General features: G+C 44.0%; 1 protein-coding gene and 1 long non-coding RNA gene across 17 annotated transcripts in view; both read right to left on the minus strand.

Annotated features, from left to right (window-relative positions):
- Positions 1-22,276, minus strand: part of qkia (QKI, KH domain containing, RNA binding a) — a 124,975-nt gene that overhangs the window by 9,317 nt on the left and 93,382 nt on the right. For 9 of the 16 annotated variants that reach the window (XM_081721241.1, XM_081721243.1, XM_081721240.1 and 6 more), the window contains one exon: positions 563-677. In XM_081721241.1, the coding sequence (XP_081577367.1) occupies positions 563-677 (115 nt within the window). Of the gene's footprint in view, positions 1-543; positions 678-6,576; positions 9,523-9,547; positions 12,581-22,276 lie in introns of those variants that run through there. The other 7 variants (XM_081721247.1, XM_081721248.1, XM_081721251.1 and 4 more) reach the window with 5 other exon arrangements.
- LOC118242326 (uncharacterized) lies at positions 12,587-16,890 on the minus strand. The gene is made up of 3 exons (XR_004776769.2): positions 16,708-16,890; positions 16,482-16,523; positions 12,587-13,264 (listed from the first exon to the last, which is right to left on the minus strand). It is a non-coding gene; the product is annotated as an uncharacterized LOC118242326 (long non-coding RNA).

Consider the following 22,276-nt stretch of genomic DNA (forward strand, 5'->3'; position numbering starts at 1 on the left):
TATGCTTGCTCAGACATACAGGTCCTGATTACCAAAACTTCAGGGCTTGGTTACCCATAATCCCCCAGCAATGGTTCTCTTGAGAGAATGCAACCTGATGTGTGAGGCTCAGAGATGTTTTCTACAATGATCATGTTTGTGAGTAGGTCATAATTACTGCGTGCTTACCCCTCCTAAACTGGTCATGTGTCATTTCATCTGGTGACGACGTGACTGATGCAACGCTTGCGCACTAATTAGTCTCATTTTGTGTCAAAGCCGGACAGGTAGCAAACTAAACACGGGCTGGAGGAATGGCACTTATTTCTGCTTTAGTGTCAAGAGAGATTTGGAGGTACAAAGGCACTTCAAACAGTGAATGAATGCAACACACCCACACACTCACCTCCCCACACACACTCACACATGCAGGAGCTGGAATGTGGTTTGTTATGATGGATTTGCTGTTCTAAAAGTAGTCCCATAGAGGGGTCGAAAGAGGTCGCATGCGCATGTCTGGACTATTAAACTCTTTTTGTAAAGTTTTTTAACATGTACATCCACCTGTCTCTCTTCTGCACACCTCTCTTCCTCTCCTCCACTGCTGGAGGACCTGGACCTTTCCTCCCTTCCCATCTGCCTCCCACCTCCAGGGCGCTGACAGTCACTGTTGCCGTGGTGATGGATGACTGTGTCAGCTGGTATAGTCAAGAGAAAAGACAGAGAGAGAGAGAGAGACACACACACACACACACACACACACACAGAGTGAAAGACAGAGTGAGACTGGTCAGTTGTGTGTCAAGATTCATCCCTGATTTTCTTAAGCGGTGTGTGTTCACACACACTGCGGCTTCTCCCAGACTACAGAGTGGCTCTGTAGGGACCCAAACAGGCTCCCTGAAGTACTGTCTGTTTATGAAAGTAATTATTCAACGTTATGTTTGGGTAATAATGTTTAAGAAAATTATTCAATTAATTTACTTTTCCCATTTATATATTTCAAGAAACATTTAATTATAAGTTATAAGGTGTGAACTAAATCTAAACCAAAAAAAGTGATATTTTCAATTATTTTATTTAGACTTTCCGACTAAAGCATTTATTTTGTGATTTGACACCTTAGGTCAGGGGTTAAATTAACACTCCCAAAATGAACCTGCTCTAATACAAACATGTACACATGCATTCAGAAATAAATACACACACACACACACACACACACACACACACACACACACACACACACACACACACACACACTCCAGGCTTCCCAAGCCATTGGGCCTCATTCTTAAGAAAAAATTTCTTCTTAACACTCATAAAGAGCACATAAAGATTCTGGCAAATTTCTGGCAAATTTCATATTTTTTCTTAGGAAAGAATTTGACAATTGTATATTTTAGGATTTAGATTACAATATTTTTATCATTTACAATACATTTCATTATTTTAGAAAGCATTACGGTCTTTTAAAATAACTAAACAGTACATTTCAGTCCACATCAGTTATGTTACTTGGGAACCACGTCAACCGATCAATGAAACAATAAACAACAAAGTTGCATCTAATAAGCAAAAGAGTCAGAATTAAAGGTGCTATTAGGGGAGGGGCTTTGGGGCTTAAGCCCTGAACTTTTCCATGGCAACCCTGAAGGCTTTTTCCAGGTTTAGCACTAGCGACTCTTTACAAGTTATGTTATATTATCTGTCCGGCCCAGGACCCTCAGCTCAGAAACCCTCCTCAACGAGCACGGAGACAGAAAACAGATAACGCCGAGGGCCACGCGTTCTTCTGACAGTGAAGACGAAGAAGCGGGTGTGGTGGAGATTTTGCACAGTTCAGGTTAGCAAAGCAGCTAATTTACAGATCGCTAACTGGGCTAACAATGACTTTAATACTGTTAGTGAACGTAAAAACGCGAACCAATACTGTGATGACTCTGTCCTGTCACAGCCTCAGTTAAATGTAATAATATCATGTTAGCACTCTTCAATCAGCTCCTTATGGAGCCCTGGAAGAAACATGGGGAGGAAAAAAAGTTGTTCTTCTGTGAGAGTGTGTGAGATCTTACAAAGCTTTTCATTTAGGTTAATATACTAATGGACTCAGCACACAAAATTGGGAGAAATTTATTTTCAGATAAGCCTTACACAGCACTGCTGTGGTATAAAAATGGTTAGTTCTGACCTCTCAGTCCGATGGTTAAGAAGCATTCTCACTGTGCTGATACTCACGACAAGAGCTCCAGTTTCTCACCAAAACTGTACCACCCTGCTGACACGTTGTTAAGTAACAACTAGCTTTATGCACCCAACCCCTTAGTTGTTTTACGCATATACAAAATAGGAACTGAATACAGCGTATGACTTTTAAGATCACATTTGATCTGCAGCCTGTTTGGGGAAAGTGAGCGCAGACACACGTCAAATCCCAAACCTGCCATGACCTTGAACCTTTTTCAGGTCAACTGCTGTAGACAGCAGAACAGTTAAACACACTGAGGCCACTAACAAAGCGTGCAGGGCTGTTTGATGTGAGTGCACGTCCTGTGGATATACCTTTTATTCTAACAGCATAAAGAACAAAAGCGTACAGATTAACAAATACAAATAACACAGTAACACCAATAAACAACTCAATTCAGTCTTTTAATCCTTGATACATTTTCAGCTGTGGGGTGAGTGAGCCAGCCTTCTAGCCAAGCTAATGGCTATTCCATTGCTCATCCCCAAGGATGTAAAGCTGACGACGGACTCGGGGACTTTCAAGACAACATCTGCTTACTTCAAAACAAGCAAACAACAGGGACTCTGTATGACTGGAGGTGACTTTTATTATGCCAACTTGACTGATATTATAAAGGTGTATGACCAGCAGGTTACCACTGCCATCCACAGAAAGGACACATTTGCTGCGTGTATATAAACAGGTGGGGGACATACAGAGCCCCTCGCCACCTCGGCCTCTATGATCACTCTGCCTACTGCCCTTTGTTGAAGTCCAGAAAACCAATGACTAAGCCAGTCACCGTGAGTCCCTAATGATGCTGCCTCCAAGATCCAGGACTGTTTGGAATGAATAAACTGGCCGATTTTCAGAGAGGCAGCAACAAGCACTGGAGACCTGGAGGACTGTGAGGTCTCTGTCCTCAGCACCATGAGCAGGTGTGTGAATGTTACCACCACCAGAACAATCACCATACACCCCAACCAGACAGCCTGGCTGCATTACAGAGGTCCGCTCTCTGATGAAAACCCTTGACTCCACATTCGGGTATGGCACCTCATTGCAGGTATAACGAGGGCCAAAGGCACTTATGCTTTCGAAGTTCAGGGTCACCTCTCCACCAACAAACCGTGTAGCATGTGGAGGGCCATCAAAAGATTCAAGGGTTATACCAGAAGAGATGCAGATCACCCCAGAGACCCATCTGTTTCTGATGTCCTATAAATACCTTTTATGCTTGTTTTGAGGGTTCAAACACCTCACCGAGCACCAGGTTCACCCCCACCACCAGGTGAGCTGCCCCTCATAGCGACCACGGCACATGTGAGGTGGTCCCTACAGACAATCAGCCCCCTGTATAAACCGTATGCCATGCACCATGTAATGCAGGCATTCCATATTTTGTACGTTATGCAGGCATTCGTTACTGTTGCCTAGCACTAGTACTTGACGGAAGGAACTGCCAAAATTAAAGTCCCTATTATATAAATGACAACTATGAGAGACCTTGCAAAACCTTTTGCAATTTTTTTTTCACCCAAAGATTGTTTTTTCTTTCCATATCCCCTCCAGGGTTCCCCAACATTACTGAAAGAAGATGTTTTCCAACAAATTCAAAGACTTTTTAAGCAAGTGCTGCACTTAATTACAGCCAATACGGTTGTAACCCTGGACCAACCCGGGCCGGTCTAAAGGAAAAACAAACATTCTGTGGGAAGGCCGGGGGAGGCTTGAGCCTAGCAGTCCCTCTGGTCAACTGTGAGAAATACATTTGAAATTCTGAGAAATAATGTCACAATTGAGAAACCTTTCTTTGTTTAAAAAAAATTAAATTGAAAAAAAAAAAGGCCAAAATGGGCTTCCGTAGATTTCTGTGTGCAGTCTCATGCCCTTTTATGGGTATTGGCGGGGTATGTACTTATGCTAATTAGGAACAACTGGCATGCATTTTCAATTTAGGGCAATGGGATTAATCTTACAAACAAAGTTCTGCGATTTAAGAACACGTCATGAATCTGATGTGAACCTTTTCTTTGGACCTTTCTCAAGAACAGATTTTAGAAGGAAAGAAAAAGACAAAAAAACTTAAGATCATCTTGGTGAATGAGATCCATTGTTCTTAGAGCTGCAGATCTTTGAAAGCGGTATAGAGACTCTCACAGCCCAAACCACCCAACAGCACAAATACTCTTGAACTAACCACCCCAACAGAGCTTTCATTCCTTTTCTCCCTTTATATTACTCTCAAATACATTTACTGAAGTCACATCACCACCAGGCAGAAAAGTGGACTCTTCTGGAGACGATGCATGCATAAGGGCTAATTCCAGACAGATGCAGAGAGAAAGGGTCTGAAGCAATACATGTGGACACAGCAGTTAGCAACCAGAGGCAATGAAACACTTATGAGTACACGACTCCTGAGAGAGATCTACTCCTAAACAGAAAGCAAAGAGTAACATGTACATCATAACCTTTCTTGGGATCCACCATTACAATGCTGTAGGTGACAGAACTTTAAGGAAAAACAAAACAACAGGGGAATGTGCTGTACAACCACTTTATTAGCAACCCCCACCCTCTACTGAGAGAGAGAGAGAGAGAGAGAGATAGAGAGAGAGAGAGCTCTATTCATAAATACCTCACATGAAACACAGTGGGTACATGCTATATCCACCATTCATTTTCCAGTCACATTACTACACACGTGTTCATTTTCTGAACACAAGACCACTATTAGCCGGATATTATTTCTGCGTTGGGTAATTTTCCACATTGTGACATGGTAGTGGCATGCTTATGAATGTTAGTGCACAGCAGTTTACATACATGGTGTTGTCTATGTGGCTACTAACACACACAGATTTAGCCTGTGGTTGGAAATTGATTAAGGGCTATAGGATCACTGATTAAGGGTTAGAGGATCATCGACTGAGGGTTATAGGATCACTGAATAAGAGTTATAGGATCACCGATTAAGGGCTACATGATCATTGACTAATGGTTATAGGATCATCGACTGAGAGTTATAGGATCACTGAATTATTGTTATAGGATCACAGATTAAGGGCTACAGGATCATTAATTGAGGGTTATAGGATCATTAATTGAGGGTTATAGGATCACTGATTAATGGTTATAGGATCACTGATTAAGGGTAATAGGATCACTGATTAAGGGTTATAATATCATTGATTGAGGGTTATTGGATCACTGATTAAGGGCTATAGGATCACTGATCAATGCTTATAGGATCACTGATTAAGGGTTATAGGATCATTGTTCAAGGGTTACAGGGACGCTAAAACAAATTCTTCATGAGATGGGCTACAAATTCTCAAGAAAGCTCCTTAATACACACATTTATCCCCACACACATGCACATACACTGTAGTGGCTGGTGAGTGTATAATGTTCTGTAGTTCTACAGTGGTTCAGTAGCACTGCAGTGACATATGCAGCCTAGATCAAATGAGGTCAACCCTTCAGCAAGTAGACAAGTAGAGGGGATGGTGTTTAACTCATTATGGACCATAAGATATGCTTTAGATCAAAAGATAGCCATGAATAGGACAGAAATACACACTCTCTCTCCTTCTCCCACCCTCCATCTCTCTCTTTTCATTATACTTTCATCCAAAAGTATAATGAATGACTATATACATGTTTTTACTCAATTCAGGTCCCAAGTGACACCATTAAGTGAAGTAAGCGTGGATAAGTCTCCTCTCTCCACACTGCATGTGAAAAACCAGCCTTAATTCTGATAGGATAATATATATAAACGTGTGTTAATTCCTTACAGGACCAAGGAGAGACACCCTAAGATGTGGGTTCGGGTAAGGTAGCCATGGTCAGGTCATCTCACTCCTCTCACCCACTACACAACTGCAGCACACACACACACACACACACACACACACACACACACACACACACACACACACACGCACACACACGCACACACACAGCACCACAGTTCAGAGAATACATGATTCTTTACTTATTATGGGCCCTTAATGAGACGTTTTTCCCCATGGGTCAGACACGCTAACCTCAGCTCTTATTATCTGTGCGCTGACTGCCTAGTAACACGGCCCTTGCTGTGGTCTCATCATCCGGCTCACACACAGCACGGTGGTGGCTCGGGAGAGGCATCATGCAAAGGCCTCTGGGTAATAGAGAGGCACTACTGAAGTGCAGTGATTCACTGGGATGAAACAAAGTGTCCTACGGAGGAGAATGAGGAGAGTGATGAGTAACTGCTCACGCATTTACATACAAAAGCTGCAGTCTGTGCCTCAGGCTGTACTGAGGCTACTGGGGACATTAGTATGGATACAGTACTCCCAGGGGTCTTGAACACACACACACACACACACACACACACACACACACACACACACACTCACACACACACACACCCACGCACACACACACACACACACACACTCGCACGCACGCACGCACGCACACTCACACACACACACACACTCGCACGCACACACACACACACACACACACACACTCACACGCACGCACGCACACAAATACGTATACAGATGTACACACATTCACACATGCACATACACACACAGAGATGTACACACAGACACACACACATGCAGTCAGTTGCTTGCTATGGTCGCCAGAGACAGGACTGTAGTCAGAGAAAAAAAAACAGAACCAGCGTGAACGTGACAAGTGGATACAGGCAGGATACAAAGGAACAAAGAGATTAGTGAGGATGCAGTAACGCACACACACACAACGTTTAGGAACAATTCTACACAATTCCCTAGCATACACACACATACACTCACAAAGACAACTGTGTGTCTAGCGTTCTGAACTCCATTTGACTAAAGAGCAGACTCAGTTTGTGTGCACGTGCATGTTTCTTACCCAACAGACATTTTCCAGTAACTCTAACTACACCATTCCTGTTTCTTACAGCTCTTACTTTACTATTGTAAAATAAAGGTACCATTTGCATATATACACTATATTGCCAAAAGTATTCGCTTGTCTGCCTTTGGACGCATATGAACTTGAGTGACATGCCAATCTTAATCCATAGGGTTTAATATGTCGGCCCACCCTTTGCAGCTATAACAACTTCAGCTCTTCTGGGAAGGCTTTCCACAAGGTTCAGGAGTGTGTTTATGGGAATTTTGACTATTCTTCCAGAAGCACATTTGTGAGGTCAGATGAGAAGGCCTGGCTCGCAGTCTCCGCACTAATTCATCCCAAAGGTGTTCTGTCGGGTTCAGGTCAGGACTCTGTGCAGGCCAGTCAAGTTCTTCCTCATCAAACTCGCTCATTCATGTCTTTATGGACCTTGCTTTGTGCATTGATGCGCAGTCATGTTGCAACAGGAAGTGGCCTTCCCCAAACTGTTCCCACAATGTTGGGAGCATGAAATTGTCCAAAATATCTTGGTATGCTGAAGCATTAACAGTTCCTTTCACTGGAACTAAGGGGCCGAGCCAAACTCCTGAAAAACAACCCCACACCATAATCCCCCTCCACCAAACTTCACACTTAGGACAATGCAGGCAGACAAGTACCGTTCTCCTGGCAACCAGCAAACCCAGACTTGTCCATCGGATTGCCAGACGGAAAAGCGTGATTCGTCACTCCAGAGAACACGTCACCTCTGCTCTAGAGTCCAGTGGCGGTGTGCTGTACACCACTGCATCCGACGCTCTGCATTGCGCTTGGTGATGCAAGGCTTGGATGAAGCTCTGCGCACTGTTCCTGAGCTGATCTGAAGGCTACATGAAGTTTGAAGGTCTGTAGTGATTGACTCTGCAGAAAGTTGGCGACCTCTGCGCACTCTGCACCTCAGCATCCGCTGACCCCGCTCTGTCATTTTATGTGGCCTACTACTTCCTGGCTGAGTTGCTGTCATTCCCAATGGCTTCCGCTTTGTTATAATACCACTTGACTGCTGACAGTGGAATATTTAGTAGCGATGAAATTTCACTAGACTTTTTGCACAGGTGGTATCCTATCACGGTACCACACTGGAACTCACTGAGCTCCTGAGAGTGACCCATTCTTTCAAAAATGTTTGTAGAAGCAGTCTGCATGCCTGGGTGCTTGGTTTTATACACCTGTGGCCATGGAAGTGATGAAACACCTGAATTCAATTATTTGGGTGAGCGAGTGTATATTTTTGGCAATATAGTGTACATACAGTCAAAAGTCATACAGTCAAAAAAACCACTCTGAACATCAGAAAAACAAAATCAAAAATCACCATGAAAGGATCGCTTATTAAAAACGAGGAGGCACGTCAACTCCACTGTTGAGTTTCTCGCTGTTCCCGCAGGCCTGACAGCGGGCTGCTTCGCTCTCCTCCCCTGGCAGGCCGCCGCCGGAGACGGCAGGGACAACAGCAGCAGGACAACGGCCCCGTCTGTCCCTGCCGTCGCTTCGATGGAGAGAGAGGAAGTTTCACACACACACACTGAGTGTGTCTGTGACACGCACTCACGCAGATAGCCATGCACTGATAAACGCACGTACACACACACACCAGCGCCGCGGTGACAGTCTCTTCTGTGTGCTCACGCACATGCAAATACAAACACACACTTTATTTACTGCTGTACTCACTGGTGATACAAACATGCCCCCCCCCACACATTTTTTTCTTTTCCCTCCTGTCTCTGTCTCTCACCTGCAGCTTTATGCCTAATCAGAGCAATAGTCTACCATCCATATACACAGGGAATGGGGGGCCTAGCAATAACCGTGTGTGTGTGCGCGTGCCTTGCAGTACAGGGGGGCCTTGCATTAGCCTTGTGTGTGTGTGTGTGTGTGTGTTTGTCATTTGTCTTTTATGTTTGTCCACCTCTTTCACAGAATACCTGACTTCATAAACAGCCCCATGTCCATACTGAAGTCCTGGTATTTACAGCAGATCTGGTGAAATTGTCAAATAACCGTCAAGATCAGTGACACTCTGAACAGGTGGCAAAATGCGTTCCGCCCTGAGCAGCTTGTCTCCACAGGTGTGTGTGGTGATGTCCAAAGCTAGTTAGGCTGGCAAATAATCATGGTTTTGTTTTGACTGAGCAAGGGATAAATCATTAGTCATGGATATTCCAGAATTAGCACTGAAACGTTTTTCCGATCCAGGCTCAGAAAGTGGACGGCTGTCGGTCCGCAGAACTGCTCAATCGATCAGCCCTCCGCTGTAGCTGAAGGGGGTGGGGGGGGGGGTGGAGGCAGCCGATTGCCATGGCGATAATGGTGACAGGCGGAGGGTGGTGATACGGCTGCCATGGCAGCCCCTCATTAACCTGTTGCCAAGGGAGACGGGCGGAGAGAGAGCATAGTGAAAATGAGTGGAAAAACAGGTTGGGGGGGGGGGTAAAAAGACGAAGAAATTGGGAAAAAAACACAAGAATAATGTGAATTAATGAAGTGCTATGGTGATGTTATTAGAAAATGTTTTTTGTTTTCTCCTTTGTCACAACATAAAATAAGTAACAAACATTTTCTTCTGTCATTATCTCTTAAGGCAACTTAATTAGCTAGACCAACAGTACAGTTGTTTTAATATATTATAGTTTTGTATTTTATCTGTGCATGTGTGTGTGTGTGTATGCATGCGCATATGGGCAGGTGTGTGTGTGTGTGTGTGTGTGTGTGTGTGTATGCATGCGCATATGGGCAGGTGTGTGTGAGTGTGTGTGTGTGTGCGCAGGAGCCCTCTCTGAGACCATATGTGTCGTTTGTCTCATTGTACTCACTGATAAATGATGAATGGCAGTAATTGGGACATCTGCTAGTGGTTAACTGCATGTGGGGCCTCTTTAGGCTACATAATAGGATTGTTAACACACTTTTTCTCTTAAATTAATGAATATATTCAGATGTTGCAGAGAGAGAAAGAAAGAGAGAGAGAGAGAGAGAGAAAGATTTATAAATACCTTAATTAGTCCCTGTTTTTCTAAACAGTTAGTCTCTCATCTTGTCTTCTCGTGTTTTTTTAAAAAGAAAAACAGCCAGTAGGTTAATTATTTTATGTTTTAGTTCTAAGTCACATACTACTAGTGACATAGCACAGGGCAAACAGGACAACACCCCACAGCAGTGTCTTAAATTCGACAGAAATCCAACCCCCCCACCCCTCATAACCCTGTTACATGTCCTTTACATTCTTATTTTAAGTTTTTAACATAAAAGTTCGGATCAGCGTAGCTTCTCTGCTCTCAAACTCCACTTGCTTGTCAGATGTTGAAGGGAAAATAACTAGGTATCTTAATCATGTGGTATGAAATGAGGGACTGGCTCAATCTCACGGTGGACTGCGTCCTGGGGACGTTTCCTGCTGTCATTCCTGTAACCCGTCGTTTTGATGAGAGCTTTAGTTAGCACACGCACGGCACCAGCTGTCAGAGGGACGGGACCATGTGCGAGTCTGCAGTCGTGACACAGTCTATGTTATGAAACAGTGGCTCTGGGACACTCCTCTTCACTCCCCTCATGTCCACGATGCCCAAGTCTTTCCCCTTCGCCAAGGACATGTTAATACAGTGCGTTCTCATGACTGCAAATTCCACAATCCAATTTGTATGAAAAGTTTCGATTGGTACCTATGAAATGTTACCAGTCATACCCTTTCTCATGATTTCATGTATACCGCATCCATAAAAAAAAAAAAAGTATGGACTAATAAATGTGTTTCTTCTAGTTGTTTGTTAAATATGTCCTGCACGGTAAGGACGGAGTGGACATGGTGGGAGACCAGTGGATTAGTCATTCAGCGGGAGAGAAGGAGCGCTGGCAGGGAGGAGTGGGACACTTTTAGACCGTCACATGGACCTGCGCCAGCAGAACTAGCCGCCATTTACCAGCACAGTAGCAACATGCTTAGAGCAAACCAATACACACAGTATCACCAACCACCACACGTGGTTTCACCAACCACCACACACCGTATCACCACGCACCGTATCACCAACCACCACACGTGGTTTCACCAACCACCACACACCGTATCACCACGCACCGTATCACCAACCACCACACGTGGTTTCACCAACCACCACACACCGTATCACCACGCACTGTATCACCAACCACCACACGTGGTTTCACCAACCACCACACACCGTATCACCACGCACTGTATCTCCAACCACCACACGTGGTATCACCAACCACCACACACCGTATCACCACGCACCGTATCACCAACCACCACACGTGGTATCACCAACCACCACACACAGTATCACCACACACCATATAACCAACCAAAACACACGGAACCACCACACACGGTATCACATTTACGGCATTTAGCAGACACTCTTATCCAGAGCGACTTACAAAAGTGCTTTGTCATTTACTCATAGAATACATCCTAGCCAGTGCAGTAGGTTAGAGTCCAAGATACCAATGAACTAGAGCACTGTAGAATACAGAAATCAATGCTGATACCTAGAAGTCTATCTTAAACAATGATAAGTGCTATAAACAATAAGTGCTAGAGTTTGTTAAACAACATAAACAATACCCTACAATAAGTATTAATTTAGTCAGTCAATATGGGAGCAGGGTCAGTCCTTTAAATATTCTGCAAATAGATGGGTCTTCAGTCTAAGTTTGAAGACTGCAAGAGACTCTGCTTTCCGGAACAAGTGGGAGTTCATTCCACCATCTTGGAGCCAGGACAGAAAATAGTCACGATGCTTGTCGTCCATGAGACCTGAAGCATGGTATTTCAAGCCGAGCCGTACTTGAAGTTCGAAGTACTTGAGGTACGGATGTGGCTTTGACCATTGACCGTATGTATGAAGGGGCTGGTCCATTTTTGGCTTTGTGGGCAAGCATCAAGGTTTTAAATCTGATGCGTGCAGCTACTGGGAGCCAATGAAGGGAGCGCAGCAGTGGAATGAAGTGTGTGAACTTTGGAAGATTGAAGGCCAGTCGTGCTGCTGCATTCTGGACAAGTTGTAGAGGTTTGATGGCTCTTAGAGGAAGACCAGCAAGTAGCGAGTTGCAGTAGTTTAACTTTGAGATCACAAGAGACTGCACAAGCACCTGGGTAGCTTCCGGCGATAGAACGGGTCGAATCCTTCGTATGTTACAAAGGAGAAATCTGCAAAACTGGGTTAGATTATAAACATGAGTTGAGAACAACAGCTGGTCATCCAAAGTTCTACCCAGGCTACGGGCAGCTTTGGATGATGATACCAGGGAGTTCTCGAAGGAAACTGTGAGGTCATGGTAAAGGTTGGTAGTACCTGGGATGAACAGAAGCTTGGTTTTAATGGGGTTGAGCTTCAAGTGGTGAGCTGTCATCCATCACGAGATGTCAGTCAAGCATGCTGAGATATGTCTCGAGGCCTGGGTGTCAGAGAGTGGAAAAGAAAGAAATAATTGAGTGTCATCAGCATAGCAGTGGTAGGAGAAACCATGAGAAGATATTACATCACCAAGAGAACAAGTATACTAAGAGAAGAGAAGGGGGCCCAATACTGAGCCTTGTGGAACACCAGTGGAGAGTCACACGGTTTGGATGTGGATCCTCTCCATGTCACCTGATGTAATGAACTCCAAGACACAGGTAAGTGAGGATCCAAGTGCACACGTTTATTGGTACTGGCAGGAATGCGTGCGAGGTGGAAACCTAGTGTACTCGTCAATGCTGGGGGAGTTCGGACAAGGAGAGTCGAGGGTACTATTCACACTACAAGTCAGCAGGCATGAACCCGAGTAATCCAAGGGGCTAGGAACAACGCATAGTCTGAGGAGGAAGCAGAGGTCAAAAGCCAGGAGAAATTGTAAGGATAAAGAACACTCGGTACGCATAGAGGAATACAATACTTCACAAGTTTGAGGGGGGGAAACTGGGATGTTATAAAGGGAGCTGGAATGAGAGACGGGTGTTGCTTAGCAGTACTCAGGCGAGGGTGACATAAGTCTGGGTGGGGAAAGGCTAGTGGGTTGGAACAATGCTGTCACACTTGATAGACTCGTCCATCCAGATAGGACTGAAGCCATCTCCAAGCAGAGCCAGTCACACCAAGCCTGGAGAGAACAGAGAGAAGAATGTTGTGGTTCACTGTGTCAAAGGCTGCTGAAAGGTCTAGAATAAGCAAAACAGATGACTGTTTGGCAGCTTTAGCAGCATGAAGTTTCTCCATCACTGTCATGAGGGCCATATCTGTACAATGTGCTGGTTTGTAGCCAGACTGATTGGGATCATGCAGCTGGTCCTGGGTGAGGATTATAAACTGCTCGTTCGAGGGCTTTTGAGAGGAAAGAGAGAACCACCACACACGGTACCACCGACCACCACACACAGAACCACCACATGGTTCCACAACACACGGTGTCACCAACCACCTCACACAGAACTACCACACATGGAATCAACAAATGAAGGTGCAATAAATGGTACTGGCCACCAAGCTTTTTCTTGCCCTAAAGAAAACACCTGGTAAACGATGACTCTTGAAATCTTTGTGAATGACCTCAGAACATCTTCAAAGTGCCAGAATGGTCATGACCTTTGAAGTGTGCTCTAGAAGGTCGACCACACAATCGCACCCAGATTCATACACCACCTTCACTCCCCTTACTGCCAGTCTCACACACTCAGTCGAGTCAAAATCCATTCCAAACGTGTGTGTGTGATCATATACTCTCACATAGCTACCTTTGCTATGTACACATATACATATTCATGCATAATCCATCCCTATACCTTAGTCACTTTCCTGTATCACCAGCCTGTTCCAGGGGATGGGGAGGATGTTGGGTGGGGATGGGGGCGTAGATACTAAGACCAAGGTCATCCCGACCAACTCAGGCATGGGTTTAACACCGTGCTCTCTGTTTGGGTTCACAAACTGACTGCATCCATCTGTTTCTACACTGCCATGCTCATATATACTGTTTCTTTGCAAAAAAAGGAAAAACAGCACTGCTCCTAATGTCCAGGGCAAGACTGTGTCTGAGAGTGTCTAACTGATTCACGGCTTTATCGTCATAAGTACCTGTTGCACATTAATGCTTTTTGCAATACAGCGGTCTGTACTACGAACATGAACAGAGTGAAGCCCTGAGCCAAATTACCCTTTTAAATCGAAACGCCCACAGGACCGTTCTGTCCGGGAGAGAGTACTCTGAGAAGAGACGTTAACAGACAAACAGAAAGACAAACACAGCAAAACAAGGGAGGTATGCCAGCAGTAAAAGACAACTGTTACAGTTCCATGTCCTCTCCAGAACGGCTGCGTTCTGCGTGTCTCGCTGGCTGGGGTCTTGCACTAATGCTGTTGTTGTTGGACTTTGATCTATGAAGGCTCTAAGCACAACTAGTCTTCAGGTTACAGCCTGTTACAGCCAGTGTGCGGCCTTTGCAGTAATCCTTCACGGCAAAGACGGTGCCGTCTGAGGACTAATGGCTTTTTCCAACTACTGCTGAGCTGCAAGCCAGCAGACAAACTTGGTCCACACCAGAGCGTGTATCACAGGGCTGCGTGGACTAAAGTTAGACCTCAGGCTGTAATACTGAAACCAAATTTTGCCATTTTTCTTGACCCAATTGGGTTTATTTGCTGATAAACTACTGGCAAATCCACTACTGCCCAAATCGGCGGCATGCAGCATGAATGCAGTCCTGATCAGAAGTCTGACTGTTCTCCGTCATTTATTTATTTATCTCTCCTTGCATTTTAAAGGAAAGCTCTAATAAACAGTGGATATGTGGAGTGTTATCTTCTGTGATAGCTGGAACATAATGACACCATTACAGATAATGAAGCTGTTGGCTGATCATAAGTGTTGTGTTACTGATGCTCTGTCTGTGTGTGTGTGTCTGTGTGTGTGTGTGTGTGTGTGTGTGTGTGTGTGTGTGTAGATCTGGGCTGCTAGCCATCATATTAGCATGAAACACCGTGTATGTGTGTCCCAGTGCAGTCTCATCTACAAATTACACCTCGATGACCTTCTCACTGCATACATTACACAGCAGTTCAGGAAAGGAGGGAGGAGAGAGAGGACAATATAGAGAATAGGAGAAAGACACACAAATGCAAAAATGAGAGAGGGAGGGAGGGAGAGAGAGTGAGAGAGAGAGGGGGGGAGAGGGAGAGAGAGAGGGGGGGAGAGAGAAAGAGAGGGAGAGAGAGAGAGAGAAAGACAGGGAGAGAGAGAGGGAGGGAGGTAGAAAGCTGGTTAGTGTAAGTGTTGCATAAGTTGTAGCGAGACATCTAGCTGAGGAGAGAAAAGTGACAGAACACAAGGGAAACGGAAAGGGAGTGTGAAGTGTATACATGAGAGAGAGAGAGAGAGAGAGAGAGAGAGAGGGAGGGAGGGAGGGAGGGAGGGAGGAGGAGAAGGAGGGGAGTGAAATTGAAATCTGGTTTTATCACCGGGGCTCTTAAATTAAGCTTTCTCAGGCAGCTTATTAGCTCCATTGTCTCCAGTTTTCTTTTTCCGGAACAATTACAGAAGACAACGCTTCCCCGGAAAACTCCACAAACGCCTGAACCCCTGCCAACAAACCTGGTGCACAGTGTTCCCCATGACTTTCTTTCTCTCTCTCTCTCTCACACACACACACACACACACACACACACACACACACAGCTACATGCACAGACAGACACACACAGTTTGGCATAGGAGCAATTCTCAGCAGACTATCAGCTTCTCCCCCACATCAGAAGGGTGCAAATTGACTACCCCAGAGCAACCTGATCAGTTAGTTGGTTTATAAACGAGAACAGAACAGAATAAATGAGAACAGGGTCGCATCCGTAAAGAGTGGACAAAAGCATCACATACGCAGGAGAAGGAGAGGTGTACACTCGATGGGAATCTTCAACACATCCATGTCTGCAGGAACACACAGATTCGGCCGACTCTACCCCCGATATCTACCGGGTTTGTCACCGTCTCTCCTTATTCCACACCAATGCCACAGTGGAAGTGAAACTCAGTGAACAACACGAACAACCCTTCAGATGTGCTTCTACCACCAGAGTGTTCACCTGAGAGATGTGACCATCACTGATCGCCACTGAGCCTCACCAAGACACACATGCTCAGGGTCTCTTAAACTGTCAATGCTTCTCCATGCTTTCAGCGTACACTCCAAAAGTATTTGGACAATGCAGAGCACCACTTGAGTTACCAATCTTAAGTAATATTATGCTGTAACGTCTGTGAATTATTCAATAAATACATTAGGAAAGGTACGCAGTTATAAGAGTAAGGAACCAGTGTCTGGACCCACCAGCGAGATCTTTGAAGTCCACACGGGAAAACTGATGGTATTCTTTTAAATGAAAAGAAATAAAGGTCTTTTTTAAAATTCAAAGTCAGACAAATGAACACTATTTTTAAAAATTGCCATGTTTGATTGTGAATTGTTTGCAACTGAAATTAACCTTATTTCATTTCAGATGCAAATAGACTACACATAATGGGTTCAGTGATTAGAATAAATGTTCTTTTTCTACCGTAAGTGGCCAGCATCCACCTCCACCAGATTAAACAAACATCCACCAACAGTTGGTTCGGAGTCTCGTGTCAGAGGAGCGCTCTTGGAAACAGAAGCGATGGTAGTCTCAGCCCGAGGTGCTCAGTGTTTTTGCAAAAAGAATAATACGAAGAACAGCAGCTGCTAGCTGTGAAAATATTCCCCTCCCTGCAACCCCTCCACAGCCCCCAACCCAAACAACACACAGCCTTTTCTTTCTTGCCAGGGCGTGTAGTTACAGTAGGATAATAGAAGCCTTTTGGGAAGGAGTGGGAAGGGGGGGGGGGTTTGTTGGTTTTTTTTTCATGGCTGCTTCCTGTGTTTGTTTATTTTTTTCCATATTCTTTTCCAAAGCCTTGCATGACAAGTTGAAAACTTTCTCTGACAGTCACCACTAATGTATACCACGATGACTCGGAGGACTGGAGGAAAAACGTGCCGAAACCACCTCAGGAAAGTGAGGAAATGGGGAAAACACTTCTCTCCTGGGTTTCTTTCTCCTACAGAACTATTAAAGGGCCTTTCTAGTTTAAGTCATGCCTGTTTCTCCAGCACTGGGGCACGGGGGCATCGGAGTTCTGGCAGGAGTGAGGGAGTTCGGAGCTTGAAGCTAAAATGTTAATAACCACTGCTGTACCAGACCATGGGAACTCTTCGAACCTTGCACGGCTCAACCGATACCATTTAAATCACTGGTTAAAAAAAGAGAGAAGAGGTCCAGCCATGTTGCAGCATCGCAGCTGCGTGTCTGACTCCCCTCAATGACTGCTCTATTTCTCTGCCCTTTTCAAGGAGGGGAGGGGAGAATAGAGAAGACTGTAGGTCTGGGATGATGCTATCAGTTGGAAAACCAAGCACAGCTTCTTCCCCACAGCACAACGCACCAGACTGGTGGCCGTTTCACTGCACTTTGGTGTCTGCATGCGTATCTTTCTGAAACGATAAACGTTCCTCAAGGAAATGGAGGTTGTGGCTGGGGTCTGAAATTACAGAGCGTTTCGGCAGATGATTAAAAATGCTTTAAACCCACAGTCCTGTGGGATGTGGGGGGGGCATTATATCACTGGAGACAAACGGATGCAGCTTAGCACTGCTTTCCCCGAGCAGCGTGACAAACGTAAAACGAATGGAGCCCAAACAAAGTCATATTTTACAGGGAATTTAGCAGCGCTCCAGAGACATAGCGGCAGAGAAATTCGCTGATGCCAGGAAAACATGCCAGCTCAAGGGTGGAGCATCTCACGTCCCGCTCCACCAGCAGGGTCTCACACAGCACTAAGTCACGGCGCATGCTCGACACTGTGGAGTGTGGCCGGAGAGGAAGTAAGGTGGGGTTAAAAGCTAACACTGTCTCCTGTTCTGGGATATGGAGGAAGCAAGAAGGTGACACACGTTGTGTGGATAATAAAGTGAAACGTCAAGGATTGCACTTAAGTCAAAAACAGGGATGGAACTGCCATCATGAGTACCGGGACAAATCCCTGTAGGCCATTCTTTGTGTGGACCCTGAGAGAAATAAAACAGAACACAATTTAAATATTAATACTGAATTGTTTTTGGCCCACAGTATCCTTAAAGGCTAAGCACCACCTAATGTAAAATCATCAGGGAAGTCCATTATCTTAGCTCCTGCAAAAATCGATATGTGAATTAAAATGGAAAAAAAAAAAAGTTCATTTCTTTAAAAAATGACGGAAAAACCCGATGTCGCGGCGATCAAACAGCATTACGATCGACTTGGACTGCGAATTTTCCGGTGTTGCTTCTTCAGATTCCGGAGATATTTTTAAATTTGATTAACATTACGAATCTGCAGCGACATTGGGGGCGACATGTATATCATAACTGTGACATTCAACCATTTGAGCCTGACCCAGCTCTCAGAATTGGTAAAAACTAGTAAAAACCTTTTAAATGTTAAGCATTATACAGAAAACTGACCCTAAAAGTAAAAAGTATTACTAAAAGTAATCCTGTTTCTTAATTATTTATCGCAGGGGCGTTTGATTAGCTAGCTACTGGTTATATTTCTAATTTTACTAGCTTGTCATGTAGGTTAGCTTATCTAGCTAACTAGTTAGCAGTGCTAATAACAACGTCCTAGCTAAGGTAGCTAATGTATTTGCTTTAGTGGTCTAATATGTTTTGGTAGGTTAATTGTGTTTTTAGCCTTTAAATGTGTGCATTATCATTACCTTCTCTTCTGCGTGGCTGACTTCAGTGAATTTCCAGTGTTAAAAAGTGATATAAAGGACAGTTAACCGCTCGGATGTTTAGAAAGATGGATCATTATGGGAAAGGCAGCTAAACGTAGCTAATTAGTTAGCAACATTACACTTCGCAGTGAGCTTTTAATGACAATAGCTGGTTATCTAGCTAAATGCAAATATTCAGTAATGTTGATAGTGTAAAAGACACTATGAATCTCCGTAGTTTTAGTCTAGTATGGTTTGGGCCACCAAGCTACGCACATGAGTCAGTCACCAGTTAGTAACTCCGCTTTCGCTGTTTTTATGTTTGACACGATGGTGCACAGCCTTTAATGCGTGTCAGCCAGTCACAGAAATGCGTGATAAACCTGGATCACAGTAACCGTGAAATGAGGTAATGAGGGCAAATTGAGAAAGCGCAGAGGGGGTTTCAGAAGGTGATAAAAAGATACTCCAGCGACGTGCATGAAACTGCATAACTCGTTTGGCTGCAGGAGAGAAGAACAGAACGGCCGACATGCTCCTTAAATTAAACTGTCTCGGAAAATAGGTTTGAAAATGCAGAATTTTATTCAGGAAATTAGACTTTAGTTGTGATTCTGTGAATAAAACAGTGCTCAGATATTGTTCAGAAATATACGTCCTCATGAATTGTGACATGTGAATCAGGCCCTGGCGGTGGGGCAGAGGCAACTGCGTTTTTACTTTTGGAGTTGTGATTGTAGTGGCCTGATCTAGAAAAAAGGTCCAAAGTTGAGTTTAGTTCCCAGTCCAGCGCTGGTCTGGAACCCTGTGCTGAAGATGAGGGCAGTGTTTTGTAATGCTTTGGGACAGAGGTAGAAACGATAACAGTATAGTGTTGGGGAAGCACGTTCTGTGTCAAAGGTTTGCGGTACAGTGCCGGTCAAAGGACTGGACACACCTGATTGAATGTATGTTTATGTTAAGACCTTTTATAAGTGTTTTAATCTCTATTTATATATATTTTTTTATATAGATGTTTAAGAGAACACAGTTGTCACACTAAAGGATGGCTACTTTGAAGAATGTAAAATATAAGATGGTGAATATTTGTTTATAACATCATAATCACGTATGTGTTATTTCATTGTTTTGATACCTTCACTGTTTCTCGATAATGTAGAAAATAGTATAAATAAATTAAATAAATAAACAAACTGGGTACTCTGTATTCAACATGATCTCATGATGGCAAGCTTGTAAGAATTTACACAATCAGTCTGAATAACTGGAAGATTAGTTAGAATTATTTATTGAATATAATTATTTGAATGTAAATTTACATTTGATTTTGTGAGTGATGGATCAGCTGTATGAGTTAATATGTGTGAGAATATTCTAATCCACATTGTTAATTCCTGTACCATAAAACAGCCATGATAAGGCAGGCAGAGGTGGGATGGAGTTGGGACCATCTTGGCGGGCTACACAGATGCACAGTGCAAGGGGCGATGTGGAAATACCGGCCCCTGGGGGCATGTACGTAGATGGGTTTAAACTCAGCTGCCCATAAGAGAGTAGCACAGGACTGCATAGCTTCAGCATCCTGCAAGTGTCCTTCCTGTACAGCATGTTAATTAAACACTACATATGGTTCAGATTAGGATTAGTGTTATTTTAAGATTAGGACTAGGGTTTAGGATTCATGGTAATACCTTGGTTTATGACATAATACATATGAAATCCTGAGAAATGTCTCTTGCTTGCAGTGATTCATACAAATGTTTGTCTAGATCAGTCCAGACTTTTTGTTTGCTTGTTTGTTTATCTTTAAAGAAGCATTAGGTAATTCTTACCACTAAAAAGCAGCAACCACTATTTATGAAAGTGATTTTTTTTTTCGTCTATACAATGTAGCTCACGGGATGCAGAATCAAATTGCTTTCTAGTCCTCAAACAAACCAGTTTATTCTCCATAGAGTAGATCCCCAAAATAGACGTGACCATGTTTGAAATAGATTTAGTACAGAATCTCTGAAACATCCAGGCCATTAGGTGTCAGTATAATTGCTGTTTAAAAACGTGAAGAAGAATCACTGGAAAAAATTACTTGTTGCTTTAAAGCTATTTTCGTATCAGCACTGCTTAGCATATCTTGGATTGAACTTGGTGCAGTCTAAGCCACACATATGAAGTGTCTGAGAATTAGAGGAACTGTCTAACCACACAATGGATTACTTCGGTTATGTAAAATATGAACATAAAAATGTTAATTTTCTCCACAGAGCAGGTCAAAAATGTATTTTCATGCTTATTTGGATGTAGTGAAAAGGATCCGAAAGCAATGATGTGTGTTATAGAGTTATAGTGTTTACACTCCCAGCCACTTTTAAATTTTAGCCAATCACAGATGTCTACTCTGACACATATCATTGGTCCGTGTCGGCTAGACGTGGTCCAACAAGACGAAGCAAATGGCAGCATTTATATATGCAAGCTGGGCATCTGCAATCCAATTTCCCAGCATTGCCCTATCGACTGGGACTTGTTCTTTTTCGAATGGGGACATTTAGTGTGTTGAAGAATGACTTTCCCTGGCTGGGGTCCCAATGCACAGCAGCGGAGGAAAAGGCTGGGATATCCGTTACGTTGCTTCACAAAGACAATATCATACAATAGCACCCTCATTAATTCCCCCGCTAAATTGCCCCTCTTGTGGTGTAATGGAAGACGCTTTTCTTTTGGGCCCATGCTAGACTGATCCGTCATGACTTGGGGCGGAAGCATGGATTGAAGCTGAACAAAAGATCTTTCAATGGAGACATGAAAGATTGTATTGTCTGCCTGGCAATCGGTCATCTCAGCGACAGGTCATTAGCTTGCCACTGATGGGAAGTTGTCCATATTTGGCTGAAGTGTAGCTAATCACCTTGGTGTTTTTAACGAGGCGTGTGTTTGGATGGCCCGTCGGGGAGCTGTCGAAGCAGAGAGGAGGGAGACGGGACTGTGTTTCCCAGGGACTGCTCGGACTGCCCATAGCAAAGTGGGCACCACTGCTGAGACCATGAAAAATGGCCTTTATGCTTTTAGTTTTTACACTGGATCAGCACGCCAGTGGACCAAGTGCTTGTGGCGGATGGATTTCACTGATGACATAGAACTGTAGTTTGATTTCTAGGATATGTGGCCCTTGTGTGGATTCCAACTAAACCCTCAAATCTTTTAAAAAATCTTAAGGTAAAATAATGTTTTGGGGAAACCCTCAGTCTTGTTCACACATTAGACCACTCTGTAGGTGCATTGTGTGTATGTGTGTGTGTGTGTGTGTGTGTGTGTGTGTGTGTGTGTGTGTGTGTGTGTGTGTGTGTTTAACCTCCA

The sequence above is a fragment of the Electrophorus electricus genome, chromosome 10 (assembly GCF_041902795.1).
Source record: "Electrophorus electricus isolate QZ-2024a chromosome 10, ASM4190279v1, whole genome shotgun sequence".
In the NCBI taxonomy this organism is placed as follows: Eukaryota; Metazoa; Chordata; class Actinopteri; order Gymnotiformes; family Gymnotidae; genus Electrophorus; species Electrophorus electricus.